Here is a 27,999-nt window from a genome sequence, read left to right on the forward strand (position 1 = left end):
TTAGATCTTAATAGTTAGGAGAAGCCTCTGGAGGAGGCGCAGGTGAACCACATGAGCACGCCCCGGCCGAGGAGCAGAAAGCAGGACCGAATCCTGTTCTCCTAGGGATCTCTACCTAGTTCATTCGTTCCTGGTTTCCCAGGCAATCTAGAGTGCACTCTATCCTCCAGTACAAATTTCTCGCCCGCAAGATCGGGGTTTAAAGGCGGCTGCGCCGTAGAGCACTCCCATGGTGCCGCGCGCTGGGCGGGTTTGTATTTTAAATCCCCGCGGCCAATCAGCAACGCGCAGGCCCTTGTAACGTTCCCAGCGCTGCGTTTGAATTCGGGGAGGAGCGGAGCAGAGCAGGATCCTCTGCACCTACCCGGCCAGGTCCGTGGAGCAACATCGGCATCATGAATGCAGCGGCCAAAGCTGGAAAGCTGGCTCGAGCACCAGCCGACCTAGGGAAAGGTGGGGTCCCGGGAGACGCAGCTCCCGGTGCCCCAGGGGCCGCCCCGCTGGCGAAAGAGATTCCGGAGGTCCTGATGGATCCACGCAGCCGGCGGCAGTATGTACGGGGCCGCTTTCTGGGTAAAGGAGGCTTCGCCAAATGCTTCGAAATCTCAGACTCAGACACAAAAGAGGTGTTCGCAGGCAAGATCGTGCCTAAGTCTTTGCTGCTCAAGCCCCATCAGAAGGAGAAAATGTCTATGGAGATCTCCATTCACCGCAGCCTCGCACACCAGCACGTCGTAGGCTTCCATGGCTTTTTTGAGGACAGCGACTTTGTGTTCGTGGTTTTGGAGCTCTGTCGCAGGAGGGTAAGTGTTTCTGGGGCTCCTACACCTGGAACTTGCTGGCAAAGTGGCACCGAGGTTTTGGAGTGGCCTAGAGGAGTGTTTGGGTTTTATTTAAGCTGTTATGGAAAGGCTTCTAGCGACGGTACTTGGCACTCCGGATCCTGTTGCTATTAGTGAAGGGGCTCCTAGACGCAAGGCTGTGAGTGGGTACAGGAAATGGATGCGTAAATTGGCTAAGGAAGGGTTCCAGGCTTGAGGTGCCGAGGATCTCGAACTTCCGGAGTGAGGCAAGGTCGGGGGAGGGGGCGGCTGTTTGGAGTCAGACCTTAGAGCTTTCAGGAAAGGGAGGGGATCTCCTGCCAGGAGGAAGCCCTGGGATAGGGGATCGAGAGTGGGGTTGAGAGAAGACTCTGTATAAGGGCACTAGTTAAGAGGGTCCGGTGAATGATAGTGACGAGTTTATGGGCAGAGCTATCAGAAACCTGCCAAAACTCTCCACTCCGAGCGCCTAGTTGGCCATATTAAGCTGGCCACCCTACTTGGGCCTCAGTGACCTCTTTCCTCCTCAGTCTCTCCTGGAGCTGCACAAAAGGAGGAAGGCGCTGACCGAGCCCGAGGCCCGATACTACCTGCGGCAGATAGTCCTGGGTTGCCAGTACCTGCACCGCAATCAAGTCATTCACAGGGACCTCAAACTGGGCAACCTCTTTCTGAATGAGGATCTGGAGGTGAAAATAGGTGAGGTGCTGGGCCTGCGGGTGCCTGTGCCAGCCAGCACAAGAGTCGGGAAGGAGGGGAAGGCTGGGAGGAGGGAAAGAGAAGTGCTGCCCTCTGGAAAGGAAATGGAGGGGGGTGTTGCCTTTTTTAGATACATTGCTGTGCCTCAACTCAGTAGTTTTGAACTTGGGGTGCCTCCCCAAATACTCTTTATCCCCTAGCATTGAGCCAGACCCTCAGCCAATTTCTTTTTTAAACAGGAGATGGGGGACATAAGCTATAGGGCATGGCAGGCGGTATCTCCTCAGCTGTCCCCTTGAGTCTGACTTGCCAGTCCCTAGATCCCTGTCACTTCTTCACACACTTGCTCAGCAGCAATCACGAGATCACTTACTTGATTCTCCAGTGCATTTAACTTTATTTATATGAGGGATGGAGACAGGTTAACTTCAAGGAGTCCGTTCTCTCTTCCACTGTGTGGGTTCCAGGATCCTGACTCAGGTCATCATCAGCCTTGGCGGCAAGCCCCTTTACCTCCTGAGCCATGTTACCTAACCTTAACCCTGCTATCTAAAGAGGGGTTAAAGGGCAGTGGGAGGCCAGCTAGGGCCAGTACAGTGTGTGTGTGTGGGGGGGGGGGGGTGTTCCGGGACTATGGGGGTCTCAAGCCACTAAGTTGTCAATGCTCAGGCTTGAAACAGCTGTTTGCAACCTTAGACAGCTGATCTAAGTAGCTGAGCACCCTCTCTTCTTCCCTCTGTCCCAGGGGATTTTGGCCTGGCAACAAAAGTGGAATATGAAGGGGAACGGAAGAAGACCCTGTGTGGCACTCCTAACTACATAGCTCCCGAGGTGCTGAGCAAGAAGGGACACAGCTTTGAGGTGGACGTGTGGTCCATTGGGTGCATCATGTAAGTTGGCAATGAACTTGGGCTTCTGGGCCTCAGCAGGAGTCTCTGGGGCATCTCACCCAGTTGACCTTACCAAGTGGATCTTTCTACCTTACAGAAAGGCTGTTTTAGAGGACAGGCTGCCCCACATGAAACCCTGGTTTTCATGTCAGTCTGGCATAGGCTGTGGGGATCCCTGTAACTTGGACTTGTTTAAAAGCAGTCATAGACCAAAATCATCAACACCTGAGAGCTTGTTAGGAATTCAGAATCTGAGATCTGAACCTGGGTTTAATACAATCCCTGCCTGATTTTCCATGAAAATCAGGAAGCCCTGCTGAGTGCTGATGGGAGAGTTAGGCCAGCAGATAGTCTGGTGGTAAGCAGAACCCCCACCATGGTGGCCTCTGGAACCCTTGGAGAGTCCTCTGTCACTGCAGGCCAGAGCCAGGCAATCCCTGACACCTCGGAATCCAGGTGTTTTCACTTGCATTCTTCCTAGTGCTTGCCCAGCCTTTGGTTGCTGGGCAGACTTGGAGAGCATCCCATCCTTTCCCAGTCAGTGAATCCAGCACAGCTTCCCCAACTCTGGTCCCAAGACAATGACTTCTACATTTGGATTTTCCTTGGAGTTTGAACAGAATTCCTCCTTGTATCCCCAGGTATACCTTGCTGGTGGGCAAGCCACCTTTTGAGACCTCATGCCTAAAAGAGACCTACCTCCGGATCAAGAAAAATGAATACAGTATTCCCAAGGTGATGACCACACTTAAGGTTTTCATTTATGTTCTGGCCAAAAGCTACTCACTGAGTCCAGCTATATCCTGGGAACAGCGACGAGTCAGCTCTACCTCTAGTGTAGCCACAGAGAATGGCCAAATGCTGGCCCACACTGTACGTTGAGTTTGCACACCAGAGTCTTCTGCTCTACCTTCCAAGAGCTGAGATTACAGGCATGTGCCTGCCACCAGGCTGGCTTTCTGGTGTACTAGCAAGCACTCTACCAGAGCCCCGTGCCCAGCCCATGTCTTTAGACTTCCTGAGGGGGATGTAAAGAGCAGGGGGAGAGGGGGCAAACACTCTTACACCTGGAACACGCACCATCTCCATCCAGCTGTGCTGCGCCTAACAAAGGAGTTGGTCTTACTCTCATGAACCAGGCTCTGCGTCTGCAAAGTGGGAGTTTCCCCAAGAGCTTCCCAATGACAGAGCAGCATCCCTTTTCACATCCAGTGTCATAAATCCACTTGCAGGGATAGCTCATTTCTGGGGACTGGTTCTCATAGGCACTTTAAAGTCAGCATCCTTGACTTGTACATAGAGAAGATGTCACAGAAGGTCAGCTCACTGCAGACAGCATGGACTGCTGTGGTATAATTGGTCCTGGCTTTCTTACTGAGGCAATGTGTATTCTCAGACAGGGCACTCCTGTTTCCTCATCTATAAGTGAGGCCTAATAGTGGAGATGTACACACCTGTAGTCCTAGCACTTGGAAGGCTGAGGCAGGAGGATTGCAAGTTCCAGATAGCCTTAGCTATATAGTGAGACCCTGTTTCCTTTCTAATTATATAGAGAGGGAAAGGGAGGAGAGAATCTTTTAGGTGTTTTTGTGAGGGCCAAATGGGTACTGTACAGGAGTGCATAAGCAAGAATTAATGCTGTGAGGGACAGGCCCGTGTTAGGTTTTTTCTCATTAAGTCATCCTGGAGGGGTTCCCCATTTTATAGGTCTGCCTTGTTAGGCTTCAGAAAGCCCAGGTTATTTGTTATAGGTGGAATCAAGGGGGTGGAACTAGGCAGGTCTTGGGACCTGGGTGCCCTCTTGTAGATAACTTAATGTCCTTTGAAAGGGCAAGGGGTGGGTATCCCAGGTTAATCTTGAGTGCCAAGTGGCAAGAAATGATCCTTCTTATCAATATTGCTAAGGCTGGGTGGAGGACTTGGTGGAACTCAGGGCCACTGAGCAGTGGTATGTTATACACAGGAGCAGCCGCATGCTGGCTAGGGTCCCTGTCTCCTCTCATTTCGGCTCTGCCTCTCCATTCCAGCACATCAACCCAGTGGCTGCCTCCCTCATCCAGAAAATGCTTCAGACAGACCCCACTGCCCGCCCCACCATTCACGAGTTGCTCAATGACGAGTTCTTCACTTCCGGCTACATCCCCGCCCGTCTGCCTATTACCTGCCTCACCATCCCACCAAGGTTTTCAATAGCTCCCAGCAGCCTAGACCCCAGCAACAGGAAGCCTCTCACAGTCCTTAATAAAGGTAAGATCAGTCCGGGCAGAAGAGAGCCCAGGTTTCCGGGGTACATTTCAGGGTGTGTGTGCCTTACTGCCTCATCCCTCCCCTGGGCCCTTCTGCCCTCCGCCCTTGGCAGGAAAAACCAACTGAATCAACCTATGTAAAGAGTACCTAAGATCTCCCTTGCACAGTTTGGAGAAAGCTGGAAGTTTTCTGGTGCATACATGGAGCATGCCGTGGTACCTATCCTCAGTTCTCATTCTCAGCATGCCCAACCCTGGTCACTCCAAGCACCCTTTGTTCTCTGAGTGTTTGTGCTTTGTCAAGAAAAGGTCTTTCTGTCACCCAGGCTGCTCTTGAAATCAGTCCTCCTGTCTAGGGCCCTGCTGACTACAGAATTGCAGGTTTGTATCAGCTCATCTCACTTTGGAAAAGTCGAGACAGCCAACTCCAGGAGTCTGCCATTTTACTCTTGTACTAAAGTATGCATCTTTCCTCAAAACTCCAGCATCCCTTGCCCCTGCTTGGATAGCTTTTGTGTCTAGAGCTCTTTAGAGATCAGAGTCTTTCTGATTCATATTCTAATATTCATCATTGTCCACACTTATAAAAAGGTAGAGGGACAAATGCTCTCCCAGTCTGCTTACATTCTGTTGATGCATCATCAGCCCTATGTGTTTCTTTAACTGCTTGAGAGCGAGCTTTCCTCGAGGAAAGCGTCTGCGCGCTGTGACAGACACCAGCATCAGCTTCAGGACTGAGCATTCATCTCACAGTGCTGTAAAGGTTCTTTTTTTCTTGTTCTTTTCTCTCTTTTTGTTTTGTTTCCTTTTTTTTTCCTTTTTGGAAACAAGGCTTCACTATATAACCCAGGCTGGCCTCCAACTCAGGAGATCCACCTGCCTCTGCCTTCCAAGTGCTAAGAGCAAAGGTGTGAGTGAGCCACCTTGCCTGGCAGCAGTGTTTGCTTTTCTGTTTTTTACTGTCCCTCCCTCCTCCTCTTTTTTTGAGACAGACTATCACCATGCTGACTCGGGTTTGAAATCCCCCTGCCTTACCCTCCACAGTGCTGGGCTTGGGACTGTGCCACTGTATTCATCATCATCATCATCATCATCATCATCATCATGTAGTCTTATTTTTTTGATTTATTTATTTATTTTATGTATGTGAGTACACTGTCAGACACACCAGAAGGGGGCATCAGATCCCATTACAGATGGTTGTGAGTCACCATGTGGGTGCTGGGAATTGAACTCAGGACCCCTGGAAGAGCAGTCAGGTTCTTAACTGCTGAGCCGTCTCTCCAGCCCATGTAGTCTTATTTCTCGTTAATATATTTTATTAAGAGCTATGGTCTTTGAGAGGTAGCTTGTAGGCTTTGTTCTCTGTGGAGTTAGTTATAAAACTAGTGTTTAGTATAAAATTCTCAGTGCATCTGTTTCGGTTAGATTTCCATTTTTAGGCAAGAGGCTAGGGTGGCTTAGTTTTGTTTTTGGTGCTTTGAGACAGGTGCTGGGATTTCAAATGAGTGCTTCATACCTGACTCAATTACTTGGTTTATTTTGCAGTAATGCTAGGGTTATACAAAAGTTTAAAAGACAAAATAAAGCTAAATTCCTGTGTACCCTCCACCCAGCTTCTTCCACAGTCAGCATCTCTCTTTAAGCATAGCAGAATTACCAAAACTGAAGTGTTAGCTACAAGATAATCCTGTCAACAAAGCCCAGGCCCCACATCGATCAACCAGATTTCCCATTACATCACCAGAATACAAGTCAGTACCTCACGGGCCAGTTAGTGACCTTGGCTCCCTAGTTTCCTCCAGCCTGTGACAGTCTCTGAGTTTTTCCTTTTGTCTTGTGACCTTGATTGACACTTTTGGCACTGATGAGTTGATTTCCATTGGATTTGATGCTTCCTCAGGATTGCACTGAGGTTCTGCATTCTGAGCAAGAATGCTGTGAAGGGTTTGCTCTTTTCAGTGTCAGGGAGACAAGGCTGTCTCTGCTGCAGACACTGTTGCCTTGGTAACTAATAAGAATCTTGCAGGAAGGTGTTTGAAACTGTAGGAGTTCATCTAATTGTTGCCCACCGGTTTTAGTGGTAGCCATTACTGTAATTTTTATTTTTTTCCCTTTTTGAGACAGCGTTTCATGTGGCCCAAGCTGCTTGGATCTCACAGTAGTCAAGGATGACTTTGAACTTGTGTTCCTTCTGCCTCTATATCCTGAGTACTAGGATTACGGTCAAGGATGGGCCACCATTCCTAGTTTATGAGCAGTTGAAAATCTAATTCATGCTAGTCATGCCCTCTATTAATCAAGTTTTCACTGAGTCCAGCTCCCTTTTCTTGTTCTCCTTTCCTATAGTGCTGAGCCTGTGGATTCCTATCTTACTGGGTGGTGGTGGTTAAAATACTGCTGTTTTATACAGGAAAGTAGTAAAAGAGTCTGTTCTGTAAACTGTTCTCAAGCTCTCCCGAAGGCAGAGAACTGTGTTATCTGGCCCTGGGGTATTCATTCCTCCTTCATTACCAGCAGTTAGATTTGGGCAGGCTTGATTTTACATATTCCATAAACACTCGTTTTTGCTAGGTTTTGTTTTTTAACTGTGTATATGTGTTTTGTTGCATGTATGTATGTCTGTGCACCACGTGCATATTTGGTGAGCACAGAGGCCAGAAGATGGTATCAGATCCCCTGGGACTGGAGTTACACATGATTGTGAGCCTCCATGTGGGTTCTGGGAACCAAACCCAGGTCTTTGGCAAGAGTAGCAAGTGTTCTTAACTGCTGAGCCATCTTTCCAACCCCTTTTTGGCTAGTTTTAAAATCAAATCCTGAATATTTTATTTCACCCTTAAGTTCTTAATGCACCATAGGGTTTATTTTTTAGTTCTCCTGGTTTGGGGAAACAAACCAGTCAAATGTAAAGCTAGCCCCTGGCCACTGTAGACCAACTTAATGCTTCAGTGTGCATCTCATTAGACTCCAGCCATTTGTAAACACACAAAGCAAGGGGTTATAGTAGAAATAAAGCTGCTGAGGCTTTATTTAAAAGGAGTCCATCCTGCAATACACTGACCCATCCTTCCACCTTCCTGGGTGCTCCAAGTGCCCTCCACTCTGTGTTTGGATTGGTGCAGCTTTGAGTCACTGGTACCTTCAGGTTGCCTCCCTGAGTGACAGCAGCAGCTGCTGTCCTGGAAAGCCAGGTTGTTGGGTCACAGACCTGAAGCTTGTCACCCTCTCAGTATGCACCACATACCTGTCACTCAGACGGGTGCTGTGTTCCCACATGGGTGATAGTTAGAGTGCTCTGGGAAGAGTGCTCGTTCTGTGTCTGCCAGGTGACTGAGTTAACCTTCTCAGGTGTGGAGAACCCCCTGCCTGACCGTCCCCGAGAGAAAGAGGAACCAGTGGTTCGGGAGACAAATGAGGCCATCGAGTGCCACCTTAGTGACTTGCTACAGCAGCTGACCAGTGTCAACGCCTCCAAGCCCTCAGAGCGAGGGCTGGTGCGGCAAGGTGAGTGCTACAGGGGTCTGCACATCTGGGGAAGGCAGGGCATCTTGGCCAGCAGAGCACTCAGGCCCACATGACCTTTGCTCTGTCCATTTCTTATAGATCAAAATCTAGGTGAGTTAGTCTGACACCCACGGGCCCCTTAGTGTTCTTTCTGCCCACTTTTCTGCTCCATCTCATCTTGTAGGTGGCTGATTGATAGGCCATCTCTGTATAGCTGCACATACTGCTCAGGGAATTAATCCCTCCAGAGACTCAGATCAGCTCCAGACTCAGGGCTTTTGTACCCAGTGTCACTGCCCTGACACCTGCTGCCATTACTTCCAAACCTGACTTAGTTCTCTATAGCATTTCTTCCCAGCAAGCACATTCGTGTCTTTGCAGCAGGGACTCGTACAGTGAGCTGTTCTAGGATTGCAGGCAGGGGTTGCCGGGTCAACTGTTTCTCCTCGCTTTAATCTGGGGCACTAGGCCTTCTACCATTCCCGGTGCAGATGATGGAGCAGCCTGGAGGCTTTGAACATTCTTCATCCCTGTGGTTGGAATGTGGGCTCTTCCAGAAGCTTGCTTCTTCTTTTCCTGTCCGAACCTACAAAGCTCATGGGTCGCAGTAGGCCTAGAGTAAAGGGGCTCACTCAATAAAGTGGGCCTTGGCATCCTGAGCTGCAGTTTTCCAATTGGGTGTCGGGCTTGTGCTGTCAGGCTCCTCCTCCAGCTTCATGGGTGCCTAGAGTCCTCCCCTGGGGAGGGCTACATGAGAGGAAAGGGAAGGGACTGACCTCACCTGTGTTCTGTTTCTATTCCAGAGGAGGCCGAGGATCCTGCTTGCATCCCTATCTTCTGGGTCAGCAAATGGGTAGACTATTCGGACAAGTATGGCCTTGGTAGGTGCCCCGGAATGTGGAATGGGCAGGGGATGGTGTGACTGTGGTAGCCTCTGAGAGGGGGAGGGGGGATGAGAATTGCGGGCCTTCTGCATGATAGGCAAGCATTGTACTACTGAGTTATTCCAAGGCCTTTGCCTGCCTCCTGCCTTTCTGAGATAGCCTTCCACTTGCCACCAGGTTATCAGCTATGTGACAACAGTGTGGGAGTGCTCTTTAATGACTCAACACGCCTCATCCTCTACAATGACGGGGACAGCCTGCAGTACATAGAGCGTGATGGCACGGAGTCCTACCTCACTGTGAGCTCCCACCCCAACTCCTTGATGAAGAAGGTGAGTTCGGGCTGCCAAGGGGTAGCATGGCAGGGTATGAGGCTGCCTCAGGGTCAGGCCCTCATGCTGAAATCCCTCCCCCAACTTTTCAAACTAGATCACTCTCCTCAACTATTTCCGCAATTACATGAGTGAACACCTGTTGAAGGCAGGGGCCAACATCACGCCCCGGGAAGGCGACGAGCTGGCCCGGCTGCCCTACCTACGAACATGGTTCCGCACACGCAGCGCCATCATCCTGCACCTCAGCAATGGCACAGTACAGATTAATTTCTTCCAGGTGTGCAGGCGGAGGGGCCTGTACTTGGGCTGGCAATGTTGTCTCTTTCACCAGTGGGGTGCCTTCCTCACTTTTGCCCCTCCCCTTGGGCACCAGTTGAGCTCTTCTCTTGCTCCCTCCTTCCCTCCTAGGACCACACCAAACTTATCCTGTGCCCCCTGATGGCAGCAGTGACCTACATCAACGAGAAGAGGGACTTCCGGACATACCGCCTGAGCCTTCTGGAGGAATATGGCTGCTGCAAGGAACTGGCTAGCCGCCTCCGCTATGCCCGCACCATGGTAGACAAGCTGCTGAGCTCGCGTTCCGCCTGCAACCGCCTCAAGGCCTCCTAGGTCTCCGTCCTTCGGACTGGTGCCCCTTCATTCTGCTAGCGCTCTGCTAGCTCTGGGCCTGCACTACTGGGCTCCTGGGGCCGCTGTTCAGTGCCCCTGGCCCTGGGGGCTGGCAGGGAGCAGTGCCCCCTGTGAAGGGGTTGCTGTGTGTAAGTTATTTTGTACATGATTGGGTGTGGGTTTGCAGCCTGTTCCCTGCCCTCGGCCCACTGTATGAACTGTATAAATATTTCTATTGAATTTGGGACTGCCCTTTCCTTAGCTTTATATATATTAAATATTTGTACATCTCTCTCTTTTTTTGGTCCTATATTTCTTAAGGGTCCCTTGCCCCCAGAGTTCCTCTGCTCTAACAACCTCAGTCCTTTACACTGCTGCCCATCTTTCTGACACCCCTGAGGCCAGATTGAGCCCCAGGCTCAACTCCTTGGTCTGCCTTTGGGGCCTCTGGGTGTCTCCGCTCTTTGTGGCACCTGGCAGGAGCCCCTGGCTTCCAATGCTGCTGGATAGTAGGGCAGGAAGAGGCTCTCAGAAGCACAGGTCCTCATGGCACGGTGAGTGTGCAGTAGCAGCCTGGGAAAGCGCTGTGTGAAGTATTGGGCGAAGCCAGCAGGAAGTTGGCCCAGTGTCTGGCGCACCTCGGTTGGGAGCTCCCTGTAGTGGTGCTTCTGGGGATGGGTAGGACAGGGATCCAGGCTCAGCTACGGCCGACCATCCCTGATCTGTGTCCCACCCAGGCTCTAGAACATACCTTGTTCCTCATGGCACGGAGCAGGTCTCGCACTGATGTCCCTTTATATGACCGGAACCTTTTCAGGTCTGCAGGCAGAGAAATGAGCTGCAGAGGTGTTCCCACTGGGTCTCTGCCCCTCAGACCCACCCAAGTGAGGCCTCTACCTTCCTGCAGAGGTGCTGAGATGTGCTTGTACCAGTTTTCCCGGACCACCTTGTAGCTTCCTGCCTCCAGCGCCGTCACGAGAGGTCCCTGCTCTGGTTCCTTCTCCAACCAGTCACTGACATCCTAGGACCCCACAGAGCACCTGAGCCTAGTGGCCAATATCAGAGACCTCAGGGCCAGGATTGTGTGGCTAATGTTGCAGTAGCATAATATCTTAGGATAACAAGGGCTATTGCTTCCTGGAAAGTATGGCTTCCCTATGCCCTACCTTAATACCACCACCACCCTTGAAGGGAGCCTTGCTGCCTCTGTTCTATAGGTAGGCAGCCTGTAGCTCAGGCTACAGTCCCTTCCCCAAGGTTACACTTGGCAGGAGTATCTGTATTGATGTCACAGCACGAATGACTGCAGATGAGAAGGGACAACATTTCCATACAGGGACAGCTAGAGCAAATGCACAGATTCCAGGGTCCAAGATGACAAGGCTCTGTTTTCCCTTAGCCGCTGATTTCCCTTTCTTGTTCAGGACCTGTGGTGGTTTGAATGAGAATGGCCTCCACGGGCTCATTTGTTTGAATGCCTGGTCCCCAGTTAGTGGAAATGTTTGGGAAGAATTAGGTGTGGAATATGTGTCTCACTAGGTGTGGGCTTAGAGTTCCTTTCTTGGTCTGTAACTTTGGATCAGATGTGAGCTCTCAGTTACTACCACAGTACCATGCCTGCCTTGCACCACAACACCAAGACGATAATCTGAAACTGTAAGCAAGTCCCCAGTTGAATGCTTCCTTTATAAGTTGCCTTGGTCATGGTGTCTCTTCACAGCAATAGAACAGTAACTAAGACAGGACCCAAAAGCTTTGGTGGGTAGGGAGTAGGGCTTCCCAAGATCATCTGACCTGGAAGAACTGGAGTTCCTTAGCTCTGCTCCAAAAGAGGGGGTGAGCCAGCACCCATCCTGCTGAGGGACGATCCTGGGGCAGCAGGCTCAGCATGGCTTTCACTAAGTCCAGTGCCACAACCTTGTCTGGAGGGCAGAAGAGAGGATATGTCCTCAGTCTCATGCCTCCTTCCTCCCATCTTTGTTGGTCCTACCTGGCTCTCACTCACCATGGGTCTCTTCCTGCAGTTGAGCCAGACAGTGGTCCCCTGAGAGGATGTTGGCCTGGCGGTAGAGACTCTCTCCGAAGGGGTGGCTGCCACCAGAAAGCACATAATAAAACACACAGCCTGCAGAGAAGATATCCACCGCGCTGGTCTGGGGGCCAGAGAGATAGATAGGTCATGAGGAGGAGGAAGTGAGCCACTCCCCATGGTGAGCTAAAGTCCCTCTGGGTCTGTAGAGCAGTGGGGAACAAGGGTCAGGAGTGTTGAGACCAGGACTCAAGAGATGGTCTCTTTACCCCACTGAACTAGTCCTGGTTTTCCTTCCTGTAGTGGAATTGAGTGAGGTTGTCCACACATAGACAGGATCAGAATAAAACTGGTGGCTTGACCATCACTGATTGTCACCAGGAGACTGCCAGGATGATAGAGCTGAATGTTTTCCAAGTGCATTTGGTAATCCAAGGATTGGGGGAGATGTGGGGGGTGGATTTCCCCAATGTTAAAATACTTAGTTTACACTGATACTGGTCAGGACAGGTAAGAGCCGACATCTATTTTCTATGTAGTTTGAACTCAGGGTCGTCCTGCCTCAGCTTCCTGAGTGTTGCGATTACAGGCCACTGGGCCCAGCTCTTAGGCATTTGAGTCCCTCAGTGCTTGTGAAGCATAGTGAAGGTTAAACACGTTCTAAGCCAGGCATGATGTTTGTAATTCCGGCACTCAGGAGGCTGGAGTGGGAAAGTTGAGAGTTCAAGGCTGGCCTAGGTTAGGTAGTAAGATTCTGTGTCAACAAGGTCATTTTTTGGTCATGGTTTTTCAGCTTGGGCGGTTGTGGTGGTTTGAATAGGTTTGGCCCCTTTAGACTGATGTATTTGAATGCTTAGCCCATGGGGAGTGGCACTATTAGGAAGTGTGGTCTCACTGAAGTAGGCGTGTCACTGAGGCAGTTGGCTTTGAGGTCTCTTAAGGCTCAAGCCTTCCCCCAATGTGGAATCAGACTCTCCTCTTGGCTGCCTGTGGAAGACAATCTTCTGCTGTTGCCTTTGGATCAAGATGTAGAGCTCTCGGCTCCTCCAACACAAGTCTGCCTGCACTCTGCCATACTGGAGGCATGAGGATAACAGACCTCTGAACCTGTAAGCCAGCCCCAGTTAAATATAAGAGTTATTTTAGTCATGGTACTCTTCTCAGTAATGAAAACCCTAAGTAAGACAGTGATACTGACAGGCAACTGTCAGGAGCGGATGGTCCCCTGTGTACTGTGGCATGTTTAACAGCATCCCTGGCTTCACGGGATGTTGGAGGTGCTTTCTTCCCAAGGCAAGCCAGCCAAAATGTTTCTAGACATTGCCTAATGTCTTCTTAGCTACAGAACATACCCTGATGGAGATTGCCTTGGGGAAGACGGAGTAGATTATCCCCTGCAGTCTCTTTCAGAGATGAGGTGGGGGGCACAGTGGAAGCCCTGTTGACTATCAGGCAGACTCACCGGGCTGTCTGGGGGCAGTTGCAGTAGCTCTGGAGCCATCCAGCCTTCTGTGCCGGGAATACCAGAATGGAGACTGAAGCTACAACGGCCAGCAGGTAACTTCTTGCAGAGGCCGAAGTCAGAGATGACCACTCTGCCTTGGCCCTGGCTGTCAGGCCCAGCCATGAGAATGTTGCCCGGCTTGAGGTCACGGTGTACTACATACAGGAAGGGAGTGGAGAGAGTGAGTGACGGCCAGTGGGGAAGGGCAGGGGGGTAAGGACAGGAAGCAAGGCCAGGTACCTATGTGTAAAGAATGCAGGTGGGCCAGGCCGGACATCATCTGTTGCAGCACCATGGTAGGCCCAAGGCCCCAGCGGTCTAGGTCTGGGCTCTCCACATACTAAGATGAGGGAGGGACAAAATGTCACTCTCCAGCCCAAGGCCTTCCTCCCTACCTCCCTGGGCTCCCATCGCACCTCTTGCAAGGAGGCCTGGCAGAGTTCCAAGGCAATGTAGTGGAACTGGGGGCCCTGCTCCGTGCAGAAGTAGCGCAGCACATTGGGGTGCCTGTCAGACTCTTGCAGCAGCTGCACCTCTCGCTGAACCAAGCTGAAGCACTCTCGGAGGAGCCTCTTCACAGCTACTGCCCGTCCCTCAAACTGTCCTCTAAGAGGTGGTCCAGGGGTGGCGGTGGGGGTTCAGAGACAGCAGATAAGGAAAAGAGTTGGGACCTCTCCCCACATCGTGGGGCTGGAAGAATGTCTGACCTTTGGTTGTTGTCAAAGGGGCTGCAAGTGATGGAGCTGCAGCCTGGGCTCCACTTGCCACTCACCGGAAAACAAAAGTTCCTCCTGCCCCACGGCCCAGCACATCCTTGGGGTTGAAGGAAATCTTCCCCACTACAGTGGGCTGCTCTGCTACAGGGAAGGAAGATATTGTCCTCTTTGTGACCTCCGCCCGGGGTCATCCTGCCTGCCTGCCTCTGCCAGCTGTAGTTCAGACCCACCCTCCGCCTTGACCATTCTTTAGACTTCCACCCTTCTGTGCTGGGTGTGTTTCAGTGGCTGAGAGCAAGGACCCACGTGCCAGACACATGGCTACAGTGGCTGGTGCGCCGCCATTGGTGTGGCTAGGCAAGTGACTCAGGGCTGACAGCGATGGCACCTGTATCAGTGAGAGGGCCAAGTAGAGACACGGAGGAGGGAGTGGGTGATATTGGCTGTGTGACTCCACTTTGAGCAGCTTCTGCCCCCTGATGCTTTCCCTTCTTCTCCTGCAGCCTCTGCTATCACTTGTAACACTTCTTTTCATTGACGCTGAATTGTTTCAAATAAAACAATGAATCCAAATAGACAGCAGCGCGATGAGAATGAGCACAGGAATAGTGAGTGAGTAAGGGGGCACTCTCAGTCCATGCCTACAGCACAGCACAGTGTCCCCAACAGTCTTGGTATGCAATTAAGAAGGGTAAGGTTGGGACTAGGGAGCTGCTTCAGTCAGTATCCTTGCTATGAGAACTGACTTAGAGCCCAGCATTCATGTGGGAAACGGCATAGCAATCTCAGCACTATGGAGCCTGAGAGAGGTTGATCCCTCCCTCTGCAAAGCGAGCCCCACCGTGCCTGCTTGGAGAGGAAGAGGCTCCACTGGGATGAGGGAGGCTTCTCTGCCCAGGGCTTTGGAAATGTCACTGAGAGAAGAACTCTGATTCATTCGCCTCCCTCACATCCCCACAGCAGACCCCGTCTCTACAGGGAAGGCAAGATGTGGCTTTTTCATTCCCTCATTCAGGCACAAAGCCGGTGTCTATCAGGAAAAAAACTTTTTTCTTAAAAAGCTCATCACGCAGAAACTCTCTGTGTAACCTTGCACTCGTCCCTGTGTCCCTGAAGAGATAGAGAAGAGTAAAATGTAGACCCTGCACTGAAGTTTCTCCTTCTCTGACAGAGGGGAGAAAACAGACCACCACCAATTGGTGTGGTAGTGCGAGAGAGGGGAGGACCAGGAGAGAATCCAGAAGCTATCTGGAGACTGCAGCAGCTAAATATTTTTTTTTAAATGTGAAGTGTCTGTAAGACAAAATAATTTACTAGCAAAATGGAAAGGGAGAGGCCAGACTAAGGAATTCAGTGCATGCGCGCGCGCGCACACACACACACACACACACACACGCACGCACGCACGCACGCACGCACGCACGCACACACACACACACACACACACACACACGCACGCACGCACGCACGCACACACACACACACACACACACGCACGCACGCACGCACGCACACACACACACACACACACACACACACACACACACACACACGAACAGCCCTGGGGAAATAGTCTTGACTGCAGAAAGACAAATGGACTGCACTCCAGAGTCTTGTGGTCTAAGGAAATGGATTTGGGGGCACAATGGGATGGTTATTTACTTGAACTCAGTGGAGTCAATGAATGAACTACATCTCAAAGCTAGGGTCATCTGGCTGTGGAACCCTTTAAAAAATATGCCCATAGGGGCTGGGGACTTAGCTCAGTGGTAGAGCGCTTACCTAGGAAGCGCAAGGCCCTGGGTTCGGTCCCCAGCTCCGAAAAAAAGAACCAAAAAAAAAAAAATATGCCCATGGGCTCGAGATGTAGCAAAGAGAATTTCCCTCTGAGGAGGGGCTGAGACCCAAGGAATAGGAGGATGTGGTGACTTCTGGAGCCTTAAGCCAAGAGCCAGGCAGACATCAGGTGGGAATTTGGCCTGAGGAAGTAGGGCGGGCAAGCAGCAATGGGAGATACCAGCTCACAGAAGACACCAGTTCAGCCAAGCCAAAAAGCACAAGACTGGAATGGCCAATAGACACACAGACTATACCCACTAAGCACTGAGTAGACACCAGTGGGTCTTTGAAAGCTCAAGCTAAGGATTAAAACAAGAAACACTGAGAGGAACATTGAAACAAAATCAAAACCACACCTAATGTAATTTACTGCTACCATTACCAAAAACATTATTTTAAAAACAATTGACATCACCTACGTATGATTTTTTTAGACACATATCCCAGGCTAGCCTTGAACTTCTGGCCCTCCGTCCTCCATTTCCTGAGTGCTGAGATTAGATGTGAGTACCACCATGGCTGGTTTATGAGTGCTAAGGCTCAAACTCAGGGCTCCATGCATGGTGGGCATGCATTCTCATAACTTAGGTATGTCCCCAGCACTGACTTGTTAACAACAATGGTAGTAATGATCACAGTACAGTGACGTCATGAGGTGGGAGTTTGTACTCCCACTGGACCAGTGAGAAAACAGATGTGCAAAGGCAACTCTTCAAAAGCTAGCTGACCAGCATTTGGTTCTATCCACAACCAGAGATCCTAAAAACAATAAAGTTATAACAAAAGACACTCAAGGAGACTGCCCCTTACTGATCTATCCCACTATCTGTGGTTTCTGACAATTCAACTTTGAAATTATATTCATCATCTTTTTTCTCTGCCTTTGAGTCCCCGATTTTGTTGACTCAAGTTTACCTTCAGGATCATGGGCTGGCTGGACTGGCTCTGGGGGGCTTTGAAATCTCCTCTGGTTCTGTAGGGTGTCCCTTGAGAGCTGCACCTGAGTGTCTTGTGGGAGGTCTGAAGGGCCTGCAGGTGCTGAAGGACTCTGCTGCTGCTGTAACATATGGGTTTTAGTGGGTGCCAGCTTCCCTCCTGATGGACCCTATACCTTTCTAGAGCTGGCTTCACAGTAGAGCTTGGACTCAGAGCACAGGAGCAGGGGCTCCTAGGAGGAAGGCCTCTAGAGGCAGCTGAAGTCGGGGAAGCGAGAAGCTGAGTTCTCTCTAGGAAAATGACCAATGTCAGGATACTGAACTTACCTGCCTCATCAGGTAGAGGACCCAGGCTCCCAAGAGAATGGCAGTGAAGCTAGCTGCTAGCAGGTCTTGGGATCCTAGCCCTGGATAAGTGTCAGCTTTCTCTTCAGGATGTAGTTCTGGATCCCAAGGTTCCTCCCTCTTCAGGTTTAGGAACTATGAACAAATCAGGTTTCACTGGTGGTGAAAGCTTCCTCCTGTGTGAAACCCCCAAATCTTCATCACTGGGTCCAGGGCAGGGCTTGCTGAAGGGGTAGGGGAGGGGGCTATAGGATGGGCTACATGGTGCTGTCCGTGGTGCTGAAACATCATGGTGCTCAGAAGAGTTTACCAAACCTACCTGAAGACAAACATCTCTTTGAATGTCATTAAAATTCACATGCTTGAGGGTTGAAACTATGAGGTTCACCTCTGGAGATTAGGAATTTAGTGTGACTGGAGCAAACTCCTGGGTAATTTGAAAATCATTGTTCCTTCTAACCTTGAGCTGCTTACTAGTGTTTCTCTAATCTCTCCTGGGAGAGCAGGCCTTTACGGTTCTTCTGTTTTCGATTTCTCACTTGATGAATATTTTACAATGTTTACACCGAAGAGGAAGGAAAAAAAAACCTGGGAAGTATGCTTTGTGATTTAGGAAGCCAATATCTTTTTTGACATTTTAAACAAAATGTTTTCTGGTAACTTCCATGAGATTGACTGGGGCAGGGGAGAGGTACAGGGGTTACATGCGTGTCTTCTTGGTCCACTCACAGCCCCTGCCACCATAGCACTGACCTCAAAGGAGAGAGCTGGAGCATGGAGGTCGTCTGAGTCTCTTGTGTCAGCAGACCCTTTCCCTGGGGTACGCTGAACCCTTAGCATGGTGGTGTGCAGGACAGGGGGAGGTTCATGGTATCCTAAGCATCAGGAATAAAAGCCAGAGTGTTGAGGGTGCTTTTAATATTTTAACTCAGAAGTTGGGCTTACGAGTCTTTTCTCTTCATCTACTTCAAATTAAAATCAGGGGATCTCACCAATGAGTAGCCACTGGCTGGGAAGGGCCACGCTGCCCGAGGGGTATCTGACAGCAGTGCTGGGTGAGCCCTCTCGCTCCCCCGAGACTTGAACTGTTACCTCATCTGTTGTGGGGCCATCCATGGGTGCCAGGGTCAGTCCACGGGGCTGAGGCAGAGGATGGAGAGTCACATGTGCAAGAAGTTCCTTTCCTGCTCTATCCCTCTTTGCAGCCCACTCACAGATTCCCCTTCTCACCACAAGGGCCACCCCAGCATGGACCAGTGCTTTAGAGACATAGAAACCAGCTTCTTCTTTCCCCACATACAGTGTCATCCTAAAGGGAGGGGAAGGAGAAGGTTGAGTGAAGCTGGTGGGTAGCTTCTGCATTGCTTTACCCATGTCCCTTGTATTTCCTTCCATATTGGCTCTAGAATTGGCCACGTGACTTGCTTTAGACAATGAGACACAGATAACAAAGCCATAGACTAGAATGACTCTTGAGGGTTGGGCGGTGCCCTTCGGTACTGATATCTGAAGCCCTGAGACTACCAGATAAGGAAGCCTACTCCCCCACAAGGGATGAAAGACCTTATGGTATGTAAATGAAACATTCTATCTGGCACTGCCTCAGCCGAATGTCCCACCAACTACTAGATAGGTCACTGGCAATATCCTGGATCATTGCCTCCACCAAGTTGCCCACTGATTCAGGGAAGACAAACAAGCAAACAACAAAAACAAAAACATTTTGATTCTGTGATTTTGACTCACAGAATCTTGAAAAATAGCAAGTGTCTGTTACCTTTAAACGACAAGAACTGGTATACAATTTATAACATTTTCTCAATCTCTCTCTCTCTCTCTCTCTCTCTCTCTCTCTCTCTCTCTCTCTCTCTCTTAAAAGATGGAGCAGGGGATCTTACTATGTAGGCCAGGCTAGCCTCAAATTCATGCTGCTCTGCCAGCAGCATCCTGGGTACTGGGAGCATAAATATGCATCACCACACCTGGTCCAGACCTCAGTAAGAACTCAGTTTTTGCCACATGGTGGCCCACACCTTGAATCCTAGAACTTGGGAGTCAGAAGCAGGCAGATCTCTGAGAGTTTGAGACTAGCCTGGTCTACAAAGTGAGTTATAAGACAGCCAGGGATGTCACACAGAGAAACCATGTTGCAAAAAAAAAAAAAAAAAAAAAAAAGGAACTCATCACCTTTTGCTTCTTTCTCTTTTCCTCTTCTAGTGCTTTGAACTACTGAAAATGAACTTCTAGAAGCCTTTGCCTCCTTGATTACAGACTGAACTCTCTAACCATCCTGGTCCTCCTGATCTCCAAGCCCCCGTCCCGCCCTATCACCCTTTACTTAGTACCCCGAGCTTTGCTGCCTACAGCATCTTTTTCAATGTAATATATTTTATTTTCTACATGTAGAGTTGTTTTGCCTGCATGTATGTCTGTACGCTCCACACATGCATGGTGCTCACAGAGCCCAGAAAGAGGGCATTGGGTCTCTTTGAACTGGAGTTACAGATGGTTGTGAGCCACATGAGTACTAGAAATTGAATCTGGGTCCTTTGAAAGAGCAGTCAATGCTCTTAGGTACTGTGCCTCCTCTCTAGCACTTCTCTCTCTCTCTCTCTCTCTCTCTCTCTCTCTCTCTCTCTCTGTGTGTGTGTCTCTCTGTGTGTGTGTGTCTCTCTCTCTCTGTGTCTCTCTCTCTCTCTCTCTCTCTCTGTGTGTGTGTGTGTGTGTGTGTGTGTGTGTGAGAGAGAGAGAGAGAGAGAGAGAGAGAGAGAGAGGTAGAGGGGAGAGAGAGAGGAGAGAGAGAGAGAGAGAGGAGAGGGGTGGGAGGAGTCTCCCTAGGCAGCTCTAGCTGGCCTTAAACTCATAGAGATTTACCTGCCAACAGGTGCTGGGATTAAAGATGTGCACTCCCATGCCCAGCTCCATGGTGTCATATTTTTTCTAAACTCATTCTGAGATATTCAGTTGGTCTCTTTACCCTTTTTCGCTATGTTATGATGGCCTTTTATATGTCTGTCCCCACACTAAACTCTGAGTTTCCTGTAGAGAGGAACACTGACTCTATTGGACTCTCAGTAAATGGCTCGCATACAATAAATGCCCAGTTAGCTTTTGTGGAGCAAATGGCACAAGTGGGCAATCCTTGACTTTTCCAGTGTGTGTCTTGGAATGGCATAGGAGAGGGTATCACTTAAAGTATTGAACAATCAGTTCCTTATGGTATCTACAGACCAAAACAGGATGGGACCCAGAGGACCTTCAGAACTCAATCACTTGCTAAATGTTCAATATCCAGGAGGCCTAGGGAACACTTTCTTGATACCTGATTCAGCTATATTGGGGTCATTATGACTAGTTATTCCACTGGGGCTGTAACACCTCCAGAAACTCCCTCCCTGGCTTCTATAGATGGACACTTACAAAAGTTCGGTGTCTAAGGAAGAGAACTGGGTGACTGTGTCCTGGGAGCTGGAGGCAGGAAGACGGATGTGGCCCCAGCGGAGGACAAGGAAATGTAGGGTGTCCCGAGCCAGGGTAAGATGGGGCAGCTGTCGCAGACCATCCTGATGCCATGTGTAGATCCCTGTCACAGGCACTCCCAGGTCCTGTGTCCACAGCACAGTTCCACTTCCTGGATCCACAGTGAGAAGCAGGCCCATCCCACAGGATGTCAAGTGGCTCATGTCTACCGAGAGAGACAACTGGGGAGGTGTCAGAGAGATCTCATGGGACACATCAGAGATGTGCAGCTAGGGTTGGGGCTTATTCAGGTGGGACATAGGAAGATCAACCAGAGTTTGTTTCAAACAGAAAGAGATTGATTGGGGCCCTTCAAAGTTGACTCATGTGTGTCTGTGGATCTGGGTCGTTTGAGAGAGTTAAGATTAGAGGTCATTTGAAGGAGAGATTTTAGGATGCAGGCTGTCAATCACAGACGTGGTCAGACTGGTGTTTATTAAATAGAGTGCTCAGAGGCTGGCAGGTCCTTTGGGAAGCACTTGGAATATGAAGGGGTCAGTTGGGAGCCTTGGCGGGGTCAGTCATGTGTCAGAGTTACCTGCAGAGTGCCCCATGAAGAATGACAAAGTCAGATTTGAGGGGTCAGTGAGGAGCACCTGTGGGGCTCCTCAGAAAGTTGAGTAGGATGGATATAATATCGAGAGTATAATAGTAAGAGTGACATTGGGGAGTCATGCAAGGCCATTTGCAAGAGTCAGTCACCATGCTGAGATTGCTTGGGGGTCCCTTAAGATGCAAGGAGTCGGGTTGGGGATTTAGCCCAGTGGTAGAGCACTTGCCTAGCAAGCGCAAGGCCCTGGGTTCGGTCCCCAGCTCCGAAAAAAAAAGAACCCCCCCAAAAAATGCAAGGAGTCACCTCAGGCTACCTGGCTGGGGTCATCTGGGGTACTGAGAAGTTCAGATATATTGCTCAGGTTCTGTGACCATCAGAGTCATCCTAGGTCATTTGCCAGGCTGTTACTCAGCATGTGAGGGGACAGCATATTAGTGAATCAGTATGTGCTAGCTTTGGGCCTGATGTCACTCAGGGCTTCCCAGGGTAGGGACCTTGCTCCAAGGCAAGGCTGAGAAAGGTGGTACTCACATTTCCCAGGTGAGCCGTCCACGGGGGGCGCAGAGTAGCGGCGGTAGGTTGTGTTCCAGCGCAGGGTTGGGGTCCGTGGGTCATGCATGGAGACTGTGTACTCTGTGTGTCACAAGCAAGGCTACCAGGAGGATGGTCACCTGGTGCTTCCCCAACCCTACTCCAGAAACTGTCCTGCAAGACTGGAGACTTCTCAAGCATTTGAACTGTGGGCCTGATGACCAAGCTCATCACTACACCTCTAGCTCCTCGGTCAGTGCTCGGTAAAATGTTTATTAATGGCTGTCAGACTGACTGACTAGCCCAAATTCAGTTTAGATAGCAACTGTCAAGCCTGGACAAAGAAAAATAAGGGGCTTTACAGGCATAGAGAACATCTGACTTACGTGTCCGGCCAATGTAGAGTTGAGGAGTAGAAAAGCCCTCTGTGGTCAGTGTCATCTGAGTCTCCCCTGACTCAGGGTCCACCACAAACCAGGCATCCTGCTTCCGGCCTGTGGAGGAGGAAAGCATGTATGAAAGTGTCATGATGGGGTAGGATGTGTGCCCTTTTTCTCCTGGCCAAGTTGGTTTGACAGGACCTAGGTCCCCCTTCTTATTAGCTGGATTTAGCCCCCTCAGGCTGCAGAGATACTCACCCGTGTAGAAGACACCATCAGAGCTGCGACAAGGAGAGGCGTGAACCAGCTCTGGGATGGTAAATGGCAGTTTCTGAAGGAGAAAAGGTTCAAGAATGGGGAAGAGCAGAAACACACACAGCACAGAGTGTGCCATACTCTCCCAAGGTCAGCCTAGAGAAACCTTTTCACTGGGCACCTTGCCTTTCCACCTCCCAGGAGAGGAAACTGGAGCTTGCAAAGAGTAAGGAAGTCAGTTCATGGCACTCAGGTGCCAGCCTCAGAGCCAACACCCTCAGCCCCTTTGCTATAGAGCCTCTTAAAGAACTTCAGAAGATCCCACATGGTGTGTCAAGACTCCACAGGATTCCACCTGATGACCTCCTCCAAATAAATACACACACACACACACACACACACACACACACACGCAAGGATACACAGAGGCGAATACACACCCAGATACTCACACCCACCCCACGTAAACACAGACACCCACACATGTACACACACATATAAACACATACACACATGCACATAAACACACACCCATACAGACCACTCACACCCACACTCACACAGGCTTTAAAATTCTCTCTCTCTCTCTCTCTCTCTCTCTCTCTCTCTTTCTCAACAGGAGTCAGACTACAGGATGAGATGGACATACATAAACCACCAACTTTCAGAACCGGAGTCATCCAGTCGACTCGTACACACATGAGCAAACTCAGACTAGCAGAACTACACAGATGAACCCAGACTAATTATGAGGGTGTTTTTGTTTTTGTTTTAGCTTTTGAATTTGTGGGTGATACGTTATTAGCAAAAGCTAACCAATACAGTTTTCACCTTACTGTTTCTAGAGTCCTGGAGATACCCTATGGTATACTCAGAGCTCTGACATTCTGCCCTGTGGACACAGCCAGGTTTCCCACTCTACAGACAGCCTTTTACAGTGTTCAGGGCCTTGACTTACAGCTTCAAAAGACACACCACTCTGACACACCGTCCTTTCACCCATTGGCACTCTGGCTAATGGATTCCTGCCCTGACCCATCCCAGGCAACGAAGGGAAACATACCATCAGCCCCTGTTGTTTCTGGGTTCCCAAGATGTACAGGCTGCCATCAGCTGGGTCAGAGAGGAAGGCCATTCTGTGGAGCAAAGAGGGACATGGGGAAGGTTAGGTGTATGGCCCTGATTTCATGAAGGTTCTTTCCCCCACACCTTCTCACATGGCAGAGCCCATCCTTGTGGGAGGCATCTTGGAGCGGCAGGAGTCCTTTTCATATCAGTAGAGACTCTTCCTAACTTCTGACATACTCCCATGTTCCGCCCCCAAGCCCTCACACAACTATGGCTCCCCCACCCCCGGACACTCTTTCCATAAGAGAGCCCAGTTCACTTACTCTGTGACATACATTGGTCCCTGGATGATGGGGTCTGCAGGGACAAAGACATGGGAATCAGAGAATCTCTTTTCAGCTCAGTTGTAAAGCATAGCTCAAACTCACCAAGTGTTTACCCTGGGCCAGATGCAGAGCCTAGCAAGTGGCGAAAGCTATGCAGGCAGTCTCTGCCGTTCCACTTTGCTCAAGTTTGCGTTTGGAGGCGAAGCTATGGAGGCTCAGAGAGCTGAAGTGATTTTCCCCAAGCCCACACAATTGGTAAGTGGTGAAACTGCCTATGGACACTGGCTTGCTGGATCCTCGTGTTCATGTGGTGTGTGTGTGTGTGTGTGTGTGTGTGTGTGTGTGTGTGTGTGTGAGAGAGAGAGAGAGAGAGACAGAGAGAGAGAGAGAGAGAGAGAGAGAGAGAGAGAGAGAGAGGAGATCAGATCAGAGCCATCTTCCTCAGTTGCTCCCCATCCTCCTTTTCTTTGAGACAGTCTCCCACTGAACCTGATCTGGCTAGTCTGGCTTTCTAGGAAGTTCCAAGGATCTTCCTGTCTCTGCCTTCCTAGGGCTGTGGTCCAGAAACGCAGTTATGGTTGTTCTGCCTTTGTTTTATGTGGGTGCTGGCAAGCCAAAGTCAGGTCCTCAAGCTTGTGTGACAAGCACTGGGCCATCTCCCCTGCCCTTTCGGGCTCTTGTTTTTCTCTTTGATGCCAAGGTGAATGCCCACTCTGCCACTCAGAGACCTAAGGAGAGACATTGCTTACCATCCTTCACTGTCCACTTCAAGTCCCCTGTCTGCTTGTTCAGTGCATGGAGACTTCCATCCAAGGTAGAGACAAACAGAAGGCTCTCTGGCCTGACGGATTGGACCTAGAATGGGAAACAAAATCATTTCATCCGAGGGTTCCAGGACCACCTTGCCTCTGCCCCAGGCAGTCAGACTTTTCTGTTTGACGAGACAAAGAGTGGAAGAAAAATGAACTTGATATTATTGGGTGTTGGATGGGGTTACAGAGGGATCTGGGGGACCCGAGGGGACTTTGACTCTCACTTTCCCCCTGTCCCCCACATCTTTCTGTCTTCCAAAGTAGACCAAAGGTGAGAATGTGTTATATGCATTTGTGTGCACATTTGTATACATGTATATACGCAGGCAAACACACACACACACACACACACACACACACACACACACACACACACACACACGTGGAAGGCGGAAGCCAATGTTGGCCATCTTGCTTCATACTTTTCACCTTATCTTTTGAGACAGGCTCTATAGCTGAACCTGGAGCTCATTCATCCAACCAGAATAGCCAGAGAGCTCCAGGAGTCTACCTGTCACCCTACCCCAATCCCAACCCTGCTGCCCAGCACTGGGGATACATGCATGCCCACAGTCATAGGCTCCTATGTGGGTGCTGGTGGTTCAAGCTTGGGTTGTCATGGCTGAGTGGCAAACAAAACACCTTCCCTGACCCATACAGCCTTCCTCTGGGATGGGAACTATGAGTATCACCATTGCACAGGTCAGATAGACTGAGGCACAGGGCAGTCAGGAATGGCACAAATGGGATGTAGAGTCACTTCCAAGGTGTGGTTTCCTTCTCCTTAGTCAAAGGTGGGCCTGATTTTGGAGGACCCTTTCTGCCTCCCCAGACTGGCTCAGCTGCTTTTGGTGCCAAGCTCTGTAGGCCCCCTGACGGCTGCAGGAAAGCGACCTTACATCTGGCCCCTACTGGGCTCACTTTCCAGCTCTGGACCCTCCTTGAGCAAACAGGGTGAGGCTGAGAGCAGAGCAGGAACCCTAAGATCCGGGTGGCCCAGCCGCACCCCTGCTAGGGCCACATCCTGCTTCAGAGCCCTCAGGTCTTTGCTGTAGTCGGTGGTATTTGCTGCAGAGTCAGGAGCCCACCATCTACCCCCTCTCTTTTGGGCCTCAGTCTTGCCCTCTGCAACCTGACAGAGAGATGGGCCAGAGAAAAAGCTGCCTCTTGATTGGCTGGTCCCCACAGAATTTTGTTTGATCTTTACAGTGCTTAAAGCATTGCTTTTAATTATCTTTGTGGTGGTTTTTTTTTTTTTTTTTTTTTTTTTTTTTTGTGTGTGAGACAAGGCCTCCTGGGTAGCTCTGCTGCTGGCTGTGGAGAGCAGGCTGGCTTTGAACCTTTGGTAATTCTCCTGCCTCTGCTTCCAGAGCTTTGAGATTAGAGAAATATAATACCAGGTCTAGCATTAACAAATTCTTTTCTTAAAAAAACTTATTTATTTGTTTATTTATTTGTAGTATTTTTTTAATTGTTTGAGACAGAGTCTCTCTATGTAGTCCTGACCGTCTTGGAACTTGTTATATAGACTAGGCTACCCTCGAACTCATAGCTATTTGCCTACCTCTACCTCCCAAGGGCTGGGATTAACAGCTGAAATTCTTATATTTAAAAATACAGATTTTTATTATCATTCTCATTTCTAGGTTTTCTGGGAATGTCAGATCTGGCTATATCAAGCTCCCCATTATTCGTTGGTAACTATGATTATTCAGGCAATTAGCCTGAGGTAGAGCGGGCTTCCCAGTGTCTAATCCTACCCTGTCCCTTTAGCTGGAGTTGAGGAGCAGAGAAAGTAAAGAGACTCCAGGTAGAGTGGACACTTAGAGCCCAGGCCGGGCAGAGAGAACCAGCAGGCGCGTCGGAGCAGATTTCTAAGGGTAGGGAATAGTGGTCCACACGCACAGGGAAGCGGCATCACAAAGGGCCAAGACTGGAGCATGGATTCTCAGCCAGTTTCTCAGCAGAAGCCCCTAAGTGGATCATCCTTGTCAAGAAAACTGGATCCTCAAAGGGCTTTAGAGACCTGACTTCACGGTCTACTGTCTCCTCCCCACGTGCCTGCCCCCGCCTTCCTTGTTGTAAGAGAGACTGAGTGGGAACATCTCTCCAGCCAGGTTGTAAGAGGCATCTCCCCAAGTTTATGAGGGGTTCACTCACTAGGGGTCTATTTGGGCGACCTGAGCCCAAGGGAAAGGGGGAGAGGCATCCCCACTGACCAGCTACATCCCCAGTCCCCTGGTCCTGCGCTCACCTGTGGACCGAGTTTCCCCAGAAAGATTGCAAGCTGCAGCAGGAACCCGAGGGCAGACCACAGTTGGAAACTCTGGACTGGTCTCGCCATAGCCTGTAGGCAACCACAAAGTCTCCGGCTCCCTCTCCTCCCTCAGTGTGGCCAGGCAATAGCAGAGGTCTCTCCCAGGAGACTCCGCCTCCCTAGAGAGCCAGCTGGCAGAGCAGTCTTAAGTGAAACCTCACCCTGTGGTGGCCCCCGCCTTTCCCATTGCACCCGTATTTCACCCAGTCCTTTCCACCTCCAAATGTGGACAGTTTGAGCTTCCCTGAGAGGTATTTTTACCAACAGAGGCTGACGCTACAGAACGTGCTGACTCCTTTTTTTTTAATTTTTATTTTTTAATGATTTCTCTATCTTATTTTATGGTGTGTTTTGCTCGTATGTACCTCTGTGCATCATGTGTGTGCCTGGTGCCCAGGGAGGTCGGAAAAGGGTGTTAGGTCCTCTGAAACTGGAGTTGGGGATGACTGTGAAGGGCTGCCACATAGGTACTGGGAATAGAACCCAGGTACCACACAAGAACAAGTGCCCCTAACACTGAGCCAACTCTCCTGCCCCATGGCAAGGCTCAGGCTCAGAGCTGGAACTAAAATTCAAATATCTTACCTCAATGCTTGCACTCTTAACTATTTCATTAATTCTTCACATGACTGACCTCCACTAAATCGTTATAAACTATGAATTAACTGATAGACTCACTCATTTATCCAACAAATACTTCGTGATTGACTAGGCTAGACGGCTAGGCAAGACAGACTAGGTCTTTGTCTTTGTCAAGCTTGTAGACCCACATGGTTATGACACCGAAGCTGGGCAAGGTCAGGAGTTCAAGGTTCTCCTAAGCTGCATAAAGAGTTTGAAGTCATCTTAGATGTCACAGGAGACCCTACCCGAAAA

The 27,999-nt window shown here is 50.0% G+C and overlaps 2 protein-coding genes across 3 annotated transcripts; one reads left to right on the forward strand and one right to left on the reverse strand.

The window, feature by feature from the left end:
* Positions 1–311: 311 nt before the first annotated feature.
* Plk1 (polo-like kinase 1) lies at positions 312–10,291 on the forward strand. Its single transcript, NM_017100.2, has 10 exons — positions 312–803; positions 1,352–1,520; positions 2,266–2,410; positions 3,052–3,145; positions 4,438–4,657; positions 8,008–8,163; positions 8,967–9,044; positions 9,225–9,379; positions 9,477–9,659; positions 9,791–10,291. Exons 1-10 carry the CDS (start codon positions 396–398, stop codon positions 9,992–9,994), a joined length of 1,812 nt encoding a protein of 603 aa, NP_058796.2. The 5' UTR covers positions 312–395; the 3' UTR covers positions 9,995–10,291.
* Ern2 (endoplasmic reticulum to nucleus signaling 2) lies at positions 5,769–27,175 on the reverse strand. Of its 2 annotated transcripts, none has more exons than XM_039085261.2 (22): positions 27,061–27,150; positions 24,744–24,849; positions 23,992–24,025; positions 23,664–23,736; positions 22,604–22,676; positions 22,352–22,459; positions 21,966–22,067; positions 20,783–21,047; positions 18,593–18,671; positions 18,355–18,502; positions 18,116–18,237; positions 17,345–17,497; positions 16,998–17,139; positions 14,300–14,381; positions 13,944–14,133; positions 13,768–13,867; positions 13,486–13,682; positions 12,000–12,147; positions 11,789–11,916; positions 10,892–11,015; positions 10,746–10,813; positions 5,769–10,662 (listed from the first exon to the last, which is right to left on the reverse strand). In XM_039085261.2, the coding sequence occupies exons 1-22, from the start codon at positions 27,148–27,150 to the stop codon at positions 10,414–10,416; spliced, it is 2,781 nt and encodes a 926-aa protein (XP_038941189.1). In that variant the 3' UTR covers positions 5,769–10,413. The 2 variants fall into 2 exon arrangements, with proteins under 2 accessions (XP_038941189.1, NP_001102389.1); NM_001108919.1 differs by having other exon boundaries at positions 10,345–10,662; positions 14,300–14,384; positions 27,061–27,175.
* Between the last annotated feature and the right edge of the window lie 824 nt (positions 27,176–27,999).

Source organism: Rattus norvegicus, chromosome 1 (genome assembly GCF_036323735.1).
Source record: "Rattus norvegicus strain BN/NHsdMcwi chromosome 1, GRCr8, whole genome shotgun sequence".
In the NCBI taxonomy this organism is placed as follows: Eukaryota; Metazoa; Chordata; class Mammalia; order Rodentia; family Muridae; genus Rattus; species Rattus norvegicus.

What these genes read in the sequence shown, in the direction of transcription:
- Plk1 (NM_017100.2), top strand. Translation starts at nt 396, where the DNA reads ATGAATGCAGCGGCCAAAGCTGGAAAGCTGGCTCGAGCACCAGCCGAC. An exon ending in ATGAATACAGTATTCCCAAG is followed by an intron (nt 3,146 to 4,437) that starts GTGATGACCACA and finishes TCTCCATTCCAG; the next exon opens with CACATCAACCCAGTGGCTGC. An exon ending in TACAGATTAATTTCTTCCAG is followed by an intron (nt 9,660 to 9,790) that starts GTGTGCAGGCGG and finishes CTTCCCTCCTAG; the next exon opens with GACCACACCAAACTTATCCT.
- Ern2 (NM_001108919.1), bottom strand. Translation starts at nt 27,150, where the DNA reads ATGGCGAGACCAGTCCAGAGTTTCCAACTGTGGTCTGCCCTCGGGTTC. An exon ending in CTCCAGCTCTCTCCTTTGAG is followed by an intron (nt 17,498 to 18,115) that starts GTCAGTGCTATG and finishes ATTTGTTCATAG; the next exon opens with TTCCTAAACCTGAAGAGGGA. An exon ending in TCCTCTACCTGATGAGGCAG is followed by an intron (nt 17,140 to 17,344) that starts GTAAGTTCAGTA and finishes CATATGTTACAG; the next exon opens with CAGCAGCAGAGTCCTTCAGC.